At 37.6% G+C, this 20066-nt stretch overlaps 1 protein-coding gene across 1 annotated transcript in view; it reads right to left on the reverse strand.

The window, feature by feature from the left end:
* The window catches only part of LOC106954883 (metabotropic glutamate receptor 7-like), a 118677-nt gene that overhangs the window by 58555 nt on the left and 40056 nt on the right, over window positions 1-20066 (reverse strand). Inside the window, exon 2 of the mRNA XM_015044679.1 lies at window positions 12745-12961. Coding sequence (XP_014900165.1) covers window positions 12745-12961 — 217 coding nt within the window. The remainder of the gene's footprint in view (window positions 1-12744; window positions 12962-20066) is intronic.

Raw genomic sequence — 20066 nt, forward strand, 5'->3', positions numbered from 1 at the left:
TTTGTTCCCCTGCAAAAAAATCCCGGTTTTTGACTGTATTTTTTTGTGGGGTGGGTGGGGGGGGGGGGGGGGGGGTTATTATTATCTCATTTAGTTATTTTGATCAGCCAATAAAAAGTAAAAGCAGAAAAAACAAAAAAATAAGACAAATAGTCATGCCAACTGATATGCAATTTTACACAATTTGCTCGAAAAGGAGCAGGTTTTAGAATGAAATATGTGAGAAGTTCAACGGGTACGGATACTTTTACAAGGCACTGTAAATATTATCTATTTGAATTGCGGTCTTGTGAAAATACATCCTCACCAAACCCGGCTGAATTGCGTAAAGAGTTGCAAGATCTTGAACAAAGACAGATTGCAGGTCACAACAGTTAATATAGAGACCACCCGAGCCACTGATGAAGATAAAAAGCATTTGGAGCAGAGCCCATCTTCACTGAGAAATGTGCTGTGAGCTTAAAACTACCCCGGCGGTTGTGGGCTGGCGGTTGTGCAACAGGGGCTAAATTATTGAATACCTGCGGAATACCTCATCTGTCAGTCAGTCAGATGGTCGAGCAGGGAGAGGCGGGGAGGCTACCGCGATGAAAATGCAAGTGTTGTGTCAGTAGTTTCAGAGTGCTGCGCAGTGGGTCGGGCCGCCTTCTGCTGTCGCTGGAATGGAAATGGACTTGAAAGAGTCTTCATCTCAGAGAATAGATTTAAAGGAGTTCTGCGGGCCTGTTCTGGTTGCTGATGTCCGATGCGAGGCAGTGAAATGCCAGGCTCTTTTTGAGATAAAAGTGTGTCAGAAAAGCCAAGTACACAAGAACCCCTGGACCCAACATACTTTAAAGGCCTGTATTTAAAACAAGATGTCATTTTTAAAATGTTTGTCTCTTTTATAAATGTAACATTACGGGCACTATGGAGACTTTCCATTACCATTGTTTTGCCTCACTTTATCTCAATAGAGAACAAAGAAACTCTTAACAAAAAGCCTGCAAACCTGGCATTTTGCTTTTGGAACAATGATCCGTTCAGAGTTAGAAGGCAATGGTATGTCACAGCTTATAGAAGAAAAATATCCTAAATATTTTTGCTTATTCCTCATTTGTTTAGTTTTTTGACTTTGAGGGATGTCTAAAACATTTTTCTTGTTGCTTTCCTATTATCTATGGGTGTACAAGTGTCATCAAACAAGTTCAGTCTGTACTCTGGTTAATGTTTACTTCAGGCAACCATACATCTTCCTACAGACGATTATGATTCATCCCTTTTTACTCTGATACCTCCGAGGTTTGTTAGAAAACGTTAGAATATCGCCTAAAGCGCTAGCGGCTGAAAGCGATGCTGCTTCGACAATTCACAAAAGAAGAACAATGAAATAAATTGTAACAATTTCCTGAGGACTGCTACTACTTTTTGTCCGTTTCTTCAATCATACTGGTCCGGTTTATGGAAAATATCTGCTGGGGAAATGTCTGGCCACAAAAGTTATTTTTGAGAAGCAGTTCTACCCAACTAAACACTACCTTCAGAGAATAAAGCAGGTAATAATAGGAAATGTACTTTTTGTGAAACTTATGGTTCACTTGTCCTGGAACTGCTCTTTCACAAAATATCCCTGGTGCGCATATTTTCTTGTTTCATTTCTGATCATATGTACCCTAACTTTTTCCTAATGCTTAAAGAATGTCTTGTTTTGTCACACAAATATTAACAATAAACTAAATTCTCCCTGTCATGTGCTGATCAAATTTCATATCCAAGTTCTCCAAGTGTAAACCAAATTTTGTGAAAACAATGTGAACTGTATCTTTTTATTTTATCAACAATCAACAGCAAGAACAAAAAGCACCTAAAGATATGTGATTAAATATTTGAATATATTTAACACATAACACTTCAGAAATGTTATGTGTTAAATCGATTTGAAACTCCAAAAAGCATTTGGTGATCATGGTATACTCAGGTTGTATTCTTCATACGCCTTTCTTTGTTTTTATCAACTTGAAATTTGCCTAGATCTGTTTTGTTCTTAATAAAGAATTTAGATTTTGAAAATTGAACCTACCTACAAATCTCGGTGAATGATAATGAATCAATTTTCAGAGTCGCAAATAGTGATTGCTTATCTTTCCGACATGTTCTTTCAGCTAAAAAGGTTAGCTAGTTTCTGTGGTTAAAAGCTGAAGTTAGCATGTGATTTGTAGCTTCTTAATAACTCCATTTACTAATTTAACATTGCAGCTGGAAGCTATGAATCAGAGGTTTACTTCAACATTGTGTTTTTCAGCTGAAATGGCAGTGAACTGTTACTAGAGTAGCTTCCAAGTTTAAATGTTGATTGGTTGGGATGACAGCATTTCTTCCTGTACACGAGAAAGTACATGATAAGAGAATAATATATTTTCACATCAAGTTTCTGTGGTCTGCCACTGAAAGAAATGGGAACACTGTATCCCTATCGAAAGTAGCTGGAAAGGACAACGTGATGCTTTTCATCTTCACATAGTAAATTAATTCTTGTGTTCTTGGTGTTAATGGGCCAGGATAACAAAGCTTTCGTGCATTCTTCAAAAAAATAGTTGGCAGATTAAATTACTGGCTGCCTAGTAATGTTACAGCCAATTCTGTAGCTGCTGTGCAACTATATGAGAGTGTTGCAATGCCTTTTATTTAATATTCTCTTTATTCCATATTCTCCACTAACAATCCTATGTTGAACAAATCAAGTAGTCTGTCTGTTCCAGCTGCACATATTGCTGTGCTTTTCAACATGAGGTAAATCTAATCTAGATCTGTCCTGGACAGGTGCACTGATTTTTATTATTTATTTTTTTTGTTGTTGCTACATCTGTCTATGCATAATTGCTCTAAAAGGACATTTTTACTGCGCCAATAAAATCGCTAAGCCTTTAAACCTTTCTAAACTTCCAGACAGAAAACAATGTGAACTGTATCTTCCACACCGACTCTGATTTTCTTTTTAACACAGGTTCGCCACATATTCGACCTTCTCCAAAGGACACAAACTTAGAAAACGAACAGTGTCTATAAAAATTAGGCTCAAAGTTGTGAAATAAAATATATTTGATGGGAAGTATAGTTAATGAGTACAGACTGTGAATATTAATACCTATTCAAGTTTGTCTAGCTAACATAATAAAGCTTGACTATCCTGATAATGTAATTAAACCTTTAATTTATACAGTTGATTTCTAAGAACCGGCATTTTAATGTGAAAGTTGTACTTTGACGTTCAATATGAATAGGCCCTTTATAGCTGTATCATTTGCAAACTTTTCTATAATATCTACAAACATAAAATTGATGTAAGATTTGATGTATTTTTGGGTGTTCTCTACGTGTGTATGTGATGTGTAGTTATGACTATACATTCATTCCTTTCTTTCTTTTTTTACTTCCATCTATCAAGTTTTGTACAATGACAAAAAAGAAGGACATGGTGTTTAAAATCAAAATATTACTTTCTCCTTCCTATCTAACACAAACTGAGCTGTTTTTCAAAGAAGGTGCAGAGATCTTCGTGTCTACTTGTGCAGAGCTAGTAGAAACCAGAAATGTCTGCAAGTCATTTTTGCAAGTCTGATGAACAAGAAAACAAGATGTATCCAGAAAAAAAATAGCATTTCTTATCAAATCCACATCTATGTCAAGTCTACCCCTGCACCGCCTTTAGGCTGAGAATTCAAACCTGTAATCTTTATCTCTAGGCCTAAATCATATCACAAACATTTTATGATTACATTTCAATCTACTAATATTTGTAAACAATTATTTAATACATAATCCAAAAAAACTCCAAAAACCTACTTTATACTGTTTTTGTGTAGATATTTTTAGCCAGACGTGTACTTGAACGGAGAGCCTCTGAGGTAAGTTATGTTTATTTATTTTCCTAAACAATGCAGTCACTTAAAACAGCATTCAGTTCAAGATATGAAACATAAAAAGATTATGAGTCACTAACATCCAATTATCTACCTATAACTGCTTCATAATCAAGTCCATCCTTTTAAAGTTAAACATGTGCAGCTAGACTCTCCAGTCTTCATTACATAAAATAAAAACTGTTACTAAGACTCAGTTACAGTCTCAGGTCAGGAGTTCGAGTCAATTCTCCTCTCTATATGGAACAAGTCTATTATTGTAACGTCGGTGCGACTTGAGTCTCAAACTAGAGTCGCCGTCTCTCGTAGAAGCATCGCCCGAACGTGTCGCAGCTTACACCGCAAGGAAAGATGGTTCTGATTGAGGGGGACTGAACACAAATCCACACATCAATTTTCACTTTATTTGTAAAAAGACAAACAGAATCACATATCCTTTTCCGTCCAATTCAGACTTGTGCTCTGCTTTCTGTGTTTCTACCATTCAAAATCCTTCATTAGTGTATTAATGTTTGCAGTTGTAAAGCAGCAAACACAAAAAGGATCAAAGGCCAGAAATACTTTTGCAAGGTACCGTATACCCCTAAATGACTTTTGAAAAGTTTGACTTTGAGTTCAACGTTTCTGTTTTGTTTCAGAAACCAGGCCATATAAGCCCGTACCCCCAAAGCGATCCAAATTCTGCAGTGTGCTGGTCTGAGCTAGCGTGGGAAATAAAGGCTCTACAAGCTGGTAACTACGTGCTTAGGGAGTTTTGAGTCTATTCTGTTTTTGGTGCAACTGATGTCAATATTGTTGTGAAGAAAACAAAAGAGGATTATTTTTTTATTTATTTATTTATTTTTTTTTTTTAGCATTGATCTTATATCTGCTTTACAGTGCAAATGCAAAATCCCCAAACATATAGTACAGCTCATACAGAAAAGTTGCTTTTTGCTTTTGTTAGTCGTAGTTCGGGTCTTCTCATAAGGCGGACTTGCAGCGAATTTACACCTCTTAGCTTTACATAAACCTAGAAGAAACAAATGTAGAGCAACTTGATGGTTATCAGATTTAATAGCGAGCCAAATACAAACTTCAAGGTTTGAAAAGATGCAGCTTCCAGAAAAACTAAACTCTCAACACTCCTCTTATGTTTTGAGGCAAATGAACCCATACCACTCTGCTAGATGCTGCTCATCTCCTCATCATCAGTAGAAATTAAGCCCTAGCTTTCATTTGATTTATACTGAACCTGGTTCTGCTGGAGGTTTTTTTTTTTTTTTTTTTTTCTCTTAAAAGAAAACTATTCTTCTGCAATGTTGCCATTTGTATTGAAATCTCCTGTAAAGAAAGTTTGAAAACCCAGAGTCTTTTCTTTCCCTTCTCACTTATGAGGTTCTACATCATTCAGAATGAGTTATCTAAGCCAGTGAAGACCACGTGACACAACCATGTCTCTGCATTCACAGAAGAGCCATTAAAAGATCACTAAAATTGGTTTATAGTTCTTTGTCTTAGGTAATGCTGCGCATGATCCAGTTGGTGAAGTCATCCAGGCTGCTTTCTGCTTCTATATAGGAAATGTTCAACAACCTTATGCATTCGTAATCATTGGCTTTTCTAACAGACACTCCATTAGATTGCGTGGTCAGTATAATTTTTATTATACTGCATAAAAAGTTATACATTGATATGATGTGGCCACAAACAATTTTATGATTCTGTTGTATAGATAGGGTATAATTCTTTACCTGGTGTAGAAATTTGTTGTGTAATTTTGTATATGTGTGTGTGGTTGCTATGCTCCATATAAAATCCCCATCTTATAAAAATGTTGTCTTCAGTGTAAAAAAATAAAATAAAATACAGAACAATCATACATTGTTGAAATAAAGCCCTGTAAAACTAGGTGGAATGAGAGATAATACTTTCAGTAAGCAATATATATTTGGTCTTTATTTAAATTGACTACACATTTATACATATATTTCACTTCTGTGGTAAAGATAAGACTTTGATAAAACCATCAGAGGCCAAAAATAACAAACAGAAATCTATCACTTAAGAAAAGGTTTAAAATTTTACAAAATGCGCTCACTCACATTTACATATTTTTACACTTTTACTTCAAATGATCCTTTATGGATTTATTCCTTTAACTTTGTAAGAGCCACTATTGTCCTGACAAATGTACTTTATGTCAACTCACACTGGAGCACCTATATTTCTCAGCTGGCCTGGGAATGCCTTGGGATTATTTGTATCATTAGTGCCGTTCTACTGTATAAATTAATGTCAAATGTAACATAGAAAGATAGAAAAATATTTCAAAATCTTTATTTTTATTAACATTGTATTTAAAAACTCTCCCCAGTTCTTTATTACTTGGGATCAAGGTTATGAAGAGTAACCAGGGCAGCCAAAGATGGCAGATCGGTGCTTTAGCCAAATAAATAATTTTTCTTTTGAAGATTTGGACTCAACAGTCTGAATTGTAACACATGGGCATGGCAATATATAAAAGTGCTTTAAAAAGGTAAATGAAAAACTAATTATAAATATAGGGAAATTATCCTCTGTCCTTATAGGGCTCATTTTAAAAAGTAAACTTTAAAGATGACTTTCATAAAAGAATAATAAAAATGAAAGGAAGTTAAAAATTCAGAAGATGCTAGTGGGAGGGACTGTCCTGGATCTTTTTTCCTTGAAAGGCAGAGATCTAAATATTATACAAAATTCATAAACCCCCCAGATGAATGTGGTTCTTGAAAGTAGGAGCTTTTTCGTAGGACAAAAGGATAAAAGGATTCCTAACAGCAACTAAGATGCTATTATTAGGCCGTGCAAAGGTGAATTATTTCCCAAAATGTAATGACTAATTAGATATCATATCAATATATTTTTATTTTAACAGAAAACTCTGTTATACGCTGCTTTGTTTTGGTGCCTCTGTCAATTGATTTGCAGAATATAAAATTCTGTACTTTCTTTCCACAAAAAAATGACAATATTGGGTTGGATTGCATGTACCACTACACCCCTAATACCTGTACAGATTTGGTCTTACAGCTATGAAAGCAGCAGTTGTAACAGAAAACCCCAACCTATGTCATGCTTTGCTGTGTGTACACTGCGTAAAGGTGCATTTATGTTGTGTCTGCATGTTTCTGTAGAAATGTCTCCACACAAGTGAAGTGAGAAGTTTTCTAAAGTCAAAATGTGGAGGTGGTCACAGAGGAGAGAGTTACTTCCACCACGCACACAAACAGCCCCCTAGAGTCCATGAATGTGGAGAGAAACCGCACCAACGGAGCAAACATGGGCCCAGGGCACAATGTGGAACGTGGGTGGACAGGGGCCAAGACCCAGCAAACTGCATGAGCCATCCCCCATCAGACTAGGTAAGGAAAACTGTTATGTTCTGTTGAAGCTCATGGTGCTTGTGAAGTCGGATGATGCCAAGGTGGTTTTGATTAGCGATGGGTGGTGCAGACTTAGATTTTCATCTTGTGGTGCTATTATGATAATGATAAACAACTATTTGTCACTTCTTTTCTGTCTTTTTTCTGGGTTACTGTATGGCTGTGACAGCATGGCACAACAATTGTTGGCCCACAAACCCAAATACTGCTCTGGAAAAATATTTCCATTTTGAATTTGGTTTCATCAGGACACCGGTTTCATAAATAAGTGCATTTTCCCCCCCTAAACTACACACAGTAACTGTATTTAACCATACTTTTGAATTTATTGATATTTATTGATGCTCTCTTGGAACAAACAGTTAATAAATTATAAGAAAAAACAATTTAGCTAGTGTTTGAACATTTCAAACATGACAAATTTGTCATTGTCACAAGGAATCAGAAATCTTAGAAATATTTTTTTTTATAATAATGATGATACAATAAATGTCCAACTATTGTCGTTAAGATTGAAAATAACTCTTTCCAAATTTCCACCTCAGTATATCTAAAAAACTCGTAAAGGTTTCTAGGTATTTAATCTGTTGAGTTTCTTCAAAGTTCATTTTCTATCCAAAATTTGGGGAGAGTGAATTATTTAGTTCTATTGTTATTTTACATCATTTATTTTTGTACTTAATCATTCTGTAAACTTTCATATATTTTAATTGAAAAAAATTGCAACACAGCCCTGCCAAGTAATAACGATGTTGACTTGAAATATCAATTCTTCCACTTCTCCTAAATCAACCTTAAAATTCAGACCTTGTGCACATTGTAATGTAATAAAGTTCACTCATCAATTGCCTCTTCCAACTGATTTGTGAGGATTTATGCAAAAAATGGTTTATGCATAATAACGCAATTTAATTTTGATTTTTAGTTACTGTGATGTTTTGTGTACACTGTGTTTTATCTAAACTTCATCTTTGTGTTCTCAAAAGCCTAGCAAGGAAACATCTGCTTTGTGTTATATATGTAAAACAATATTTTCTGCACCTTTGTTAAATAAACTAATTAAGTAATCAAACAGTGGAGGTCGTATTCTTGTCTTGATTTAGACCTAAACTATTAGTTCCTCTTCTCAAACTAAGTTTACCATCAACTCACATACTTATTCCTTGTAATAAATATTTTGATTGACACTATGTTTTAACTGTCATTTAAAGTCTGCCAAGAAAGCGAGAGCAGAGAGTGAGGTTATTTACGGATTTATATACAATTTCTCTAAACGTTGAATTTCTCCCTGCAGCAGATGGAAGTGATGCTAGCTTGTGGCAGTAAAAGCTGCTCATTTTTCACTTACTCCTGGTAATACAAAGGCTAACAAAACAAAGCGCAGTATGAAGCTGTGACCTTTGCTCTGCATTAGATTAATATGTCAAAGAGAGTTTCAATAGTAATCATTGCTAATTTCATTGGACTCCTGGAAGTCCTCAGCTTATCTGATTGCCACAGGTCATGCACTGCATTAACTTCTTCAATTATTCATCTTCAGTGCCCTCGGATCTGAAAATGCACCGCGGGATGAGAGACCCGGCACTCCCATTTCGCTTGGTAATATACAAATCCCTTTAAATTAGGAGCAGTTGATGGTTTCGGCTATCCAGTTTTCCCGCCTACTCACCAGTACCCTCCAAACCAGAACCTCCAGGGTCTCCATAATGCTGCAATTATATTTATCACCTCGACAGTCAAACGGCAGACTTAATCCCTCCGGTCTGCCTGCCTGAACACTTGGGAGCACATCAAATTGGGCTGACATGCAGCCTATATTCATGTTCTACATCTCGGTGCCCTTTCATATTCCACTTGCCTTTCCCACTGATGGCCTGGGACACGTCAATGTCGGAAGGGCCCAGCAGAAGGATCGCGGTCTATTTTCCAGATGTGTCATACCTCTCCCCTCCACTGCTGCACATGAGCCTAATATGTTTTCAGGCAGATCCCTCTCTCGTCATTGTTAAGGGCAGATCTGAGAAAGGCTTAGTGTTGGCAAGGTTCTGCAATCAATTCCACAGTGATGCTTTGTGGGAGGTTTTCCTCAAACGCAGGCTATTTTTTATTTTATTTTTTTTACCTGATGGGAAAAAAACTGAACTCCATCGCTCTGGCCTGAATCCAGACAGACATAGAAAAGTACAAACAAGATTTATCTCTGCCAGATTCACCTGGAGCCAGATGGAAGGTGCACAATGTGAGGAGAGACAGTGGAGCAAAAATAAAATAAAAAAGGAGGGGGGGGGGGAATGGAAAAGATCAATACAGGCTGACCATCACTCTAGTCTCAGCTTGGGGTAATGGGCACCCATATTGCATTAGTACACGAGATGGTTCTCCTTGAAGTGGTGAAGCGAGAATCCTACTAATGCATCTGACATTTGGACGCAAGAGAACCGGGCAGCCGCGCAGAAATGTCTCAAGGCCTTACGGATGAGCTTGCAGGGATGCTGTAGTGTCAACCAAACAGTGCTGCTCTACTTTCTACATTTATTTACAACAGAAATGCTGAAATGAATGTGCTGTCTTTCCATGATAACAAAGATGGCTTTTTTTTTTTATTCACTTCAGTCCATTTCAGTCATTTCAAATGCAGATCCCCTGCCACTGAATGAATCCTGTGACTGCTGTCCTATTATATAATTAACGTGTTTATTAAAGATAAATCCTAGGGTACAGAAAATGTTCCTTTAGAGCATCTAATTCTCATTTGTGTATGAATGCAAAATAATGTGGCGACGGGAGCTCGGCTTTAGCAGGAGGAGTGCAAAACAAACAATAGTCACAATGCCATACCTCTTGTGTTGCTGTTTGGGAATCATAATTATCTCACTCTGTTTACGGGTCTTTGCATAAGAAAGAATGAAACATTAGCAGCAATGCGTCTGAGAAGCCCAGCTGTTGGAAGCTGCGTTTATTTCAGGACGTGAGAGGAACTGAGACAAAACGAGCCTTCAATCAGGACTTTTCCTAATTTGCTACAACACTGCCTTCTTCATTCCTGCCTTCCTTCACCATGCCCTCTCCCTCCGTCGATGCAAATTACACAGCCGCAAACAGCTTCTTAAAGTTTTAGTGAGTGATCACACTGGACATGAATGCACACAGATAAAATATTCATGCGTGCTGGACCTCTGATCGGGGCCTGTGAGATATCATTAGCTTTCCATATTTTTGAGGGTTGTCCACGTTAGTCTACTAAAAAAAAAAAAAAGAGAGAGAGAGAGAAAGAGAGACAGAGCTTGCTCCTAACAAATGTTCAAGAATTAGACTGGGATCCACAGACGTGTAGGTGAGAGAAAGCATCACCAGACATGTTTGGTTAATCATCCAATACTTTGTAATGAGGCATCTTTGGCTTCGTGTTGCACACAAACTGCAGCAGCCGCTGTTGAAGAGTCTCTGCAGACTCCGGTCTGAAGACCTCTGAACCATATGATTTGATGAAGCCAGCTGACCCATCGAACTGTATGAGCAGAGTTTATTCTGCCGATAACGGTAACTGTTGACTGACACAACTGCATGCCGTCAGCAACACCGGCCTGGAAAAAACAGGTGAGTCGAGCGTGTGCACAGTTGTCAGGCTGCTTTCCAAAAAAGAAAAAACATGTGAATGTCTGAATACAAATCACTTATCTTCCAGAGCTCTTCAGACATAACAACAAACTTGTTCAGTCTCAAATAGGATCATTTCCTCCTAGAAAATCTCTATTATTGTTCTACTGCACATTTAAACAAGTGAAGCAAATGTTTAAAGGTTTTTTTCTTCAAAGCCCCTAAATTTGATCATGTTTAATGCATTTTTCTAAAAGAAAAAGCTCTCGATTCTGTTTTCATGCACATGTTCATTGCAAGTCACTGCAAATCAGTAGTAAATTCATTACTTTATATTGTTGAAGGCAGTGCAATAACTACTGAATAGGACATTAAAAACTGTCTAATGTGAGGATAAGATGAGTGAATATGTTAAGTCTGCTGTAAAAAACAATAAAAAAGACAATTAAAAATTAACGGTGCACATTTGATGTCCCCAAACAACTCCACACAGTCTGATCTGGGAACTGCTTTACCGAGCAGGGGGGCCTGGGGACGGCAGCAAGCTCTACAACAGTGCCCAGAGGATGTTACCCAGCGAAGGGTTTACACATGAAGTTAACAGTGAAAGTAAGCAGATTAAAAACATAAACAAAACCGTCCGACTGACTGATAGGCTCATGCATCAAGTGACTCCACGAGCCTATTTTTTTTCTCTTTTAGGAGATGATAAACACTTGATTTCTTGATAAACCTCAGTACTTATTTACATGCATAACAACATGTCGATATTATAACGTTTTACACACATTTCTAATATTTTGTCTAAGTGTCACGGCCTGTTTTAAAGCAGCAGTGAACCAGATGAAAACAAGTGGAGATCGCGGTCATGACTTTGCACTGCACAAAACTGTTGCATTTCAGTTTAAGTCTAGCACTGAGATGGCCATGAAAAACTGCTGATTGTGTGTCTGATGAGTTGTTACTGGATTCAGTAGGTTATCTGTTTGGGGTCATTGTTCTGCAGAAATCAAATTTTCAATTTCTGATAGAGTCCATCAGACATTAAATCAATGTCATGCGCTCCAGCAAGGTTCCCAAGGCTGAGGGAAGAACAACAGCATCACAGATCCCCCATAATGCTTTGCAGTGGGATATTCTTTATCCACACAGCCTCTACTTTTAATGGCATGTCCTCAATTTAAGGCTCATCTGATCAAAGCTTATAGTTTCTGTTAGAGTATGTTTTTGGAAATAAAAATCTTCTTCCTTTAGAAAAATATTTCAGTTGTAGGGGCACCAACACTTAAACCTTGATTTCTGATCATTTCTTATGTTTTAGCCTTTTAGTGAATGTACTTAAACTAAATGTTTTTTTTTTTTTTTCTGTCTTTTAGTGTGAGTTACTGCAATGAAAGATTCATTTCTGTTAAGGTTTTCAAGACATGGTGCCAGCGACACCAATATGTGGCAATGTACGTTTTCGACTGAAGCATGAAAGACGAATTTAAAGCTAAACACCCCCATCAGCCAGAGTTTACTGTTCTGCCTTCTCTCTTCAGTTTCTCATCTGTGTCTTCATTTTGGGGGAAAAAAAAAGTGTAAAATGAGTACAGGAAATTCTCATTACAGAGATTTTCTGTGCCAGATGTTTCTCCATCTACATTTCCAGTAACACTCTACAACTCACTCAGAAGCTAAACAGATCAATAATTCATGCACCCAAAACAGATTTTACGACCAACAGGAACCTCAGTCTGAGTCAGTAAAGTGCAAATGCACTTTTTAATCAAAAAAAAAAAAAACATTTTCGGAATAAGTATTTCACTTTCTGCAGTGCCTATTGCAAGACTCCTATGGCTTACCTGCTTCCCTGGAGAGCTGGGTGAAAGCCTCCACTCCCTTCTCCCCGTAGCTGCCTTCTGAGGCAACAGTGGAGACGTAGGTCCAGTTTAAGGCTTGGATGATGTCAACCATGGCCTGGGCCTGGAATGAGTCTGGAGGAACCACCCGTGAGAAGAAGTCGTAACGCCTGTCGTCGCTCAGCTCCGGGGCTGTTGACGCGTAGCTGATCTGAGGGATCTAGAGGAAAAGATAAGCAGGTGGAGAAGTGAAGAGGAAGGTTACAGATGTGATTTTGCTGCTCTGATGCGGCGTCACCGCAGTTGATATGGTCCTTGCTCTTGACAAATCACATTCTTCAAAGGTTGTGTTTAAAATTGCTTTCCGTTTGTTGTGCGGCGTACTGCGCCAGCGCTATTTCGCATTTTATTAAAGCGTTCTCAGATTAGTATTTTTAGTCAGATACTTATATGCTCCATAACCTCAGCTCACTGCTCGTGGAAATCCCCACAGTTGAACGAAAAAGTATTTTCCGCTTCCAGTCCCACAATGCACACTGCCTCATTTTACAGATGCAGCCAGGGTCAGCTATATACTTAAAGGCTAAAGGAACTGTGCAGCGCAACAGACTTTCTTGGAGAGAGTTAGATAAGAATGCTGATTCACTCTGAATGCCAATTACAAAGCTGCTTCTAAGGACATAAATTGGAAGCGAGAGAACTAAACTTTTGGCTGTATGAAAAGGTAAGAACATCTTCAAGGTAAAAGCAATAAATAATAAGATATTATTTACATCTTTTTTAACCATTCTGGAAACACTCATGCGTACAGACAAAACAAACAGAGTAGTGGAGGGTAGGAGGGTCACATTAACAAAAAAAAAAAAAACGACTGAAAAAACATCCCACCTTTCAGAGTTTGTTTTCACTAGGTGAAACACATTTAAATTAATCACACAGACTCTTGTTTTCAATCCTTTTGTGACTGATAATTATTGTTATTAATAAAAACATGACATTCAAAATGAGAATATTGCAGACTAAAAAAGTGGGCATAACACAAATGTTTATGCTTAACATTATACTCAGTTTCCAAAATGAACTATTAATCTGACACTAAGCATATTCTATTTTTTTTAATGACTTTACAGTTGCACCTAAAATAATTCAAACAGCCACTGCCAATATATCTGCACACAGAAAAAGACGAATGTTTCCACAAAGATATCACAAGATTGTCGTCAACATAAAGACTGCTGCAATGTACAAATGTTTAAAGTCCCTGATGTGCAACACAACTTATCCAAATACACGCGGGCAGGTCGGCTCCAAGTTGCTCACAACTGTACAAATGATTTTGGGTTTCTCTTCTGTGAATCCACACTGGAACTTTTTTAAGCATTTGCTGTCAGGAGGAGGACAAGTGAACCATACGCTAAAAAGGACACCCCTCGCCAACAGTGATGCATGGTGGTGGCTCAGTGATCCTTTGGGACTGCTGTACTTTCCCTGGCACCGGACGCCTGGCAGCATGTAGAGGGCGAAATGGATTCTGTCAGCTATCAGCGACTGCTGGGAGGAAATGTCATGCCGCCTTTGCAGAAGTTGAAGTTTGGGGATCAGTGGACCTTCAAACATGAAAATGATCTTCAGCCTATCTGAGAGTGCCCCATGGCTGGATTTCAGAAGAAGTCCTTGAAGATACTAGAATTACCAGCACAGTTGCCTGGCTTGAACTGTATTGAAAATCCCTGGTGGTGATTCAAAAAGTAGGAAGCTACAGTAAGGATACTAAAGCCTATTCATGAACTGGAACCCTTTGCCCATAAGGGCTGGTTCAGGATTCATCAGAAACACTGCCAGAAGCTGGTGTCTGCCTGGGTAAGAATCCCATTTGCAGCAGGCCATAAAAGCAAAAGGGCACTTTACTAAGTACTACAGATGTTTGTCCTGAATCAGTTCACTGCAATAGTCACTAAAATGGCCATTTTGTGTTCATGTACATGTAGGACATGTCGAAATCACTCGTAACATTAGTTGGAATGCACCACTTAAATAGGACAATTTGTTGCAAGCTGTAGTTATTTTGTAAATTTTACCAATAAATCCAATTTGCAATGAGGGATGTATAATTTCAGATGCAACTGTATGAGCAGGAAATGTCTTTGCATTACTTTTTATGAACTGGCAGCACAGAACAGTTAAGTGCTCCATCAGAGTTACCCCCTGATGAGACCTTAATCTGTGTTAAGAGCGGAAAACTCAGTTTTACACCTCTGCTACTTACCTCACTTATACTCATACAGAGAAGAGACATGCTGTAAAATAATACTATATATATTGCACTATATATATATATATATATAATTATTTTAAAAATATTTATGTTTGAAAAGGAGTGTTTTTTTTCCCAGCTGATGTGTTTTGTTCACAGCTCATTTGCATAGCCTTTACCCTGCATGGATATTTTCAAATGTTACCAGATTCGTGTGATTTATTTGATCCCTTGGATGAGCAGGATAATTAGATTTCTTTTGCCAACCAAACTTTTACAGTTTAGTTTAGTGGGCATCCACGTTAATAAACGAGTCTCAAGTGGACATAAAATCTCTTCTTTCAGTGAAGCTGTGAAAAAATACTGCATGGTCGTCACTTTCCCTAATATCCTGTCCTGCTAATAGTGTGCAGGTGCTCTTCCAAGACCCTAGCCCCTTATTGGATTGACAGCCATAACATTTGGTGCTATTATGGAGAGCATGACTCGCCTTCGCTTTGAGCAGGCCTTCACCATCAAGTGTAAAATTGTAACTGCGCAGCATTATTAATCAGAAACTTTCACACTGATGATTAAAACTCGGAACAGCAGCGCGGCTGTGAGTGACTGTTGAAATGATAAACAGGCATGTTTCCTGAAGAGACAAACTTCCACCTGGGGGGAAACAAAAAAAAAAACATGTCAATGTCCATTAAGTTTCAAGCAAGAAAAACAAACTCGTGCAGACACAAAAGAAGTAGATCGCAGCCACAACAATTAACTGCTCGTCCATCAAAACAATTTCAGATGAAAGCCCGCCACACCTGCAATTATAAAAATGCCGTTACTCTTAGAAACTTGACGTGCTTGACCAAGGCTCAGCTGGCAGTGCGTATGCATAATTTAGTTTCTATTCTACCTGATTTAAACTTCCAATAAGCAGGGCTGCAATGATACATGTATCATTACCAATCCTCACAGTAGTCAAAGAATAAATCAGTCGCAGGTAACCAACCCTCATGTACTTTAATTAGTCTGTGTTAAGAGCCCCACTGGAAAATTACTGAAGCTGCTTTCTGAAGCTATACAAAATAACAGTCTGGTCTCAATGGCTGGAAAAATGATGGCATACAAGTCCAGCTTTTTGTTTTTAATCAGCATTATCATAACATTTCAGGTGACGTCTTGGTAGCAGTGGAGACAGAGAGGGGAATATATGAATCGATAAATGCTAAATATACTCGTACTTTATAACACCTCATTGAATTTCATCAATTTAGCTAAACATTCAACCAAGGATTTAATGATTCCACAAGGTACTAAATAAACGTCACCACCAGAAAAATGGGAAATGTTGAACATTTTGTATCTCTGAGGGAAAGTTAAGTCATTCTGTGTGAAATTAAGGCTGGTTTAAGAATAAAACAAAAATCTCAGTTTATACACAAGAACAAACCTTGTTTCTTTTCATCATTGTAGCTAAATTGAATCAGTGCTGGTTCCATGTTGGTTCTGTTAGATTTTTTTGACACAGAATATAGAAAAATAGAAAAATATCTGGATCAAGTAGTTGTTTGTGATCTCAGAAAATCCGAAGAATCTTTCAGTCATGCAGTCATTTCGGATGAAATTTTCCCGATACAAAGAATCCCAGTGAAAAGTCTGGGACCAGTAAATTCTCAATCGCAATTACAAAAGTCAGCAAAACAGCCATCTTAACCTTTGTAAAATAAAGAACATATTCTCTCAAAGGTGAATAACTGCTTCATGCTTTTCTCACTTGCAAACTACTCCACAGTAACACCATATCACATGGATGAACAGTTGCCTAAAAATGTTACTACTAATCACAAATCCTGCAGCCACACTCCCAAATGCAACTCCAAAGTGAGAGCGTATTACGGATGTTCTGGTATCTCTTTATTGAAAACCTGGATATTTTTTGATCCATAACAAAATACTAAACAATGCCATAAAATGACACCCTTAGCCTCACATCGTCCTGCTTCGCTCATTATCCTGTTCAGTTTTTTTGAACAAGAAAAAAAAAAAAAAAACGTTTTTTTTCTTGTTCAGTTTTAAGCTTTATTTTTAAATTCATTTTTATGCTCATCTATTCTTTGTAAAAGTTGTCTTCGTCTGAGATGTACTATGAAAATAGACTTGAGATTTACAATGCCTGCGGGGCAATGTTTTGTAGGGGTGGAAAATGTGGAGTTATTCTGTGATGGCGTTTGTTGCGACACTCATTAAAGTGACAATAAAAAAATATTGTTTTTTGGTTTTAAATCGATTTCTGCATACAGTCAGAACCTTCCAGGCAAAAATCCTCCTATAAAAATAACTCGATTATGGAATAGGCTACTTCATCTCAACACTTTGCAATAGTTGCAACTTTGTGTTTAAACTGCAGCTGTAAGTTTTCTGGGTTATGTTTCTTCCATGACAAGAGACTGACATTTTCACTCATCATTTCATGTAAAAAAAAGAGACAATTATCAATCTTATTGCTGGGCATGTTGAACATATTTTCAAGTCTTGCCAGTTGCCACATATTCTAAATCAGGTTTAGGCTTCGACATTTTAAAACATGACAATGTTTCAATCTAAACCATTTCTCTGTAGCTCTGACTGTTCTTCTCAGACAACGGTCTACAACCTGCAGCTCCAGAGCCACAAGTAGCTCTTTGAACCTCCCACAGTGGCTCTTAATAACTTGGGCTGAAAATAACAAAGGAGTCATGGATATTTTTAAACACAGATATAATTACAAACTGTTTTTAAACTGCTTTACGTTTGTTTTTTATGGGAAAGTGGCTTTGAATTTGAACAACAGAATAGTTCTAAAAAGTCAGACGTATTGTTTTATCCATTTTCCTTGTAGGCAGAAACCTTTTTTTATTTTTTTTTTATTTTTTTTTTTACAAAATTTTACGTCACATGCATCCTCTTTTTGTCCAATATTTTGTTGTCTTCATTAAAAAACATGGAATTGGAAATAAAATGGTAATTCTTCACAAAGGACAACTAATTTTCTATGGAAGATATTCATCAAAATTTATAAGTTAGATTCTTCTGAAAGGGTCATATGACATTCATGGCTCTGACTGAGTTATATTTAGCTGTATAAATATGACTTTCTGGATTGTACAGGTTGGAAAATCCTGATATGGAAGATGGACACTTGCTGGAGGCTGTTTTATAGTTGCTGACAAGTTTTTTCTTCATGATTATACTTTTAGCTGTATTCTTCTTCTAATCACATTTGGCCAGGTGCCTTGTCTCTGCTTATGCAATCCACACAGCATGATAGTACCAACACCATGTTTCACTGTGTGGATGCTGGATCCAACATAACATGTAGAATTTGTGCTCTGCCCAAAATGTTTGGAGGCTCAAAAAAAAGAATTTCGTCTCATCTGACCTAGGCACCTTTTCCCGCATGTTAGCAGTGCTTTCAGGGTCAAAACTGGTCACCTTCTATTGGATCGGAGGACGTACTAGCAAATATATCATTTTCTCTTCAACCTGGCACAGCACCCCATCTCTGAGTCTAATCTGAGCACTGTATGAATGCCATCCATTTCTGTTAGAGAGATCAAAAGCAGCTGGACACAGGAGAAACACTGGAATGAGGACAGTGACATGCTGATGGGATTGCTTCAACTCACAGAGTGGGAGTTATAGCTTTGACCCACAACCGAAAAGGGGTCAATTGCACAAAGCTGACAAACTGAGAAGCGGCCTATGAGGTCACGATCACTCATTGAGTTTCATGTCACATAACATGAAAAAAAATATATATATATATGAAAAATTATCAAAATAAAAATCAGCAAACAGCAATTAGTGCTGCAAACAAGCAAATTTACAAGTGAAATTGCAAAACAAGTCAAATCCCCTCAGCCCTGCTTAGATTGCACATACTGGGTCAAAGATGGAGGATGGCAGAGTGCTGCAAAAGCAGGAGCAAAAGCAAGAGCAGGAGTGATTTGAATTTAAAAAGACTGCATCGTTCAGAAATGCGAAGCACCTATTCGGAACATGTGCTCGGGATCTATCTATCAGCCCTGCCGCTGTACTACAGTGAAGTCAAAAGGTGTTAAAGTTTTGTTGTATCACGTCCTATCTCAGCCACAGCTGCGACACAAAGCTGCGTGAACATTTGTCTCTCAGGGGCTTTTTGCTGCGGGGAAACGATTAAGAAAGGAATGTCTTTTCACTTTGTCCTAGGCCTGTGCCCTGTTAATGCGATTTCTCCATGCCCTATTCCCCAGGAATCCACACTCTTTTTTTGCAGTGCAAACATTAATTTTATTTTTCTGTTCTGTTCTTTTTTTTAATTATCAATTTGACCTCCAGGTACAACAACGGTGATAGAGAAAATGCTGAGGATTAAACCTGCTGAATTAATCATACATGGAGACGCTGACTAACTGAACTGATTAGAATCTGACTTATCCACGCCTCTCTCTCTCTCCCTCTCTCTCTCTTTCTCTCTCTCTGACAGTTAAGTGAATTATATAAGAATGAGCTGAACCTGATTCTTTTTTTCTCGGTAGATCAGGCACGGCAAAGTTTAGCTTTTTAATGCTGTTTTTGACACAGCTGCACAACTAATTGTTAAACCCATCAGCAAAATATGCACCTGTTAGGAGCTAATTTAAATGATTTAGAGAGGCTGATAATGAAGGAAGCATAAACCGAAGCGAATAGATTTGCTATCAACGTTTCAAAATAATTTTTGCAAGTGATAAGATTGAATTGAAGTGCTTCCCTATTTTCTTATGTTGCTTCTGATTGCAGAAGCTGTCAGCATTGAGAATGATAGTATGTTGCACTAGGCTGGTTAGTCGAAGGTTAAAAAAAGCAATATTTTTTTTTTTTTTTGCCATAATTGTGAATTTTGTTATTTTAAAAGTGTTGTGAAGGTGATACAGGTGCATATAAGTTTTACTTTCACAGATTCTAGACAGATCAGGGTGTCACATAGAGAAAATAAAGGCATGAAGTACAGCCTGGGTCAGGACAAAAACCCAAAACAACAGACTGAGGATTGACAGCCAGTGCATAGTCCACCTATGAAAACCAA

Source organism: Poecilia latipinna, unplaced genomic scaffold (assembly GCF_001443285.1).
Source record: "Poecilia latipinna isolate Pla-1442-1.1 unplaced genomic scaffold, P_latipinna-1.0 Scaffold686, whole genome shotgun sequence".
NCBI classification, from domain to species: domain Eukaryota; kingdom Metazoa; phylum Chordata; class Actinopteri; order Cyprinodontiformes; family Poeciliidae; genus Poecilia; species Poecilia latipinna.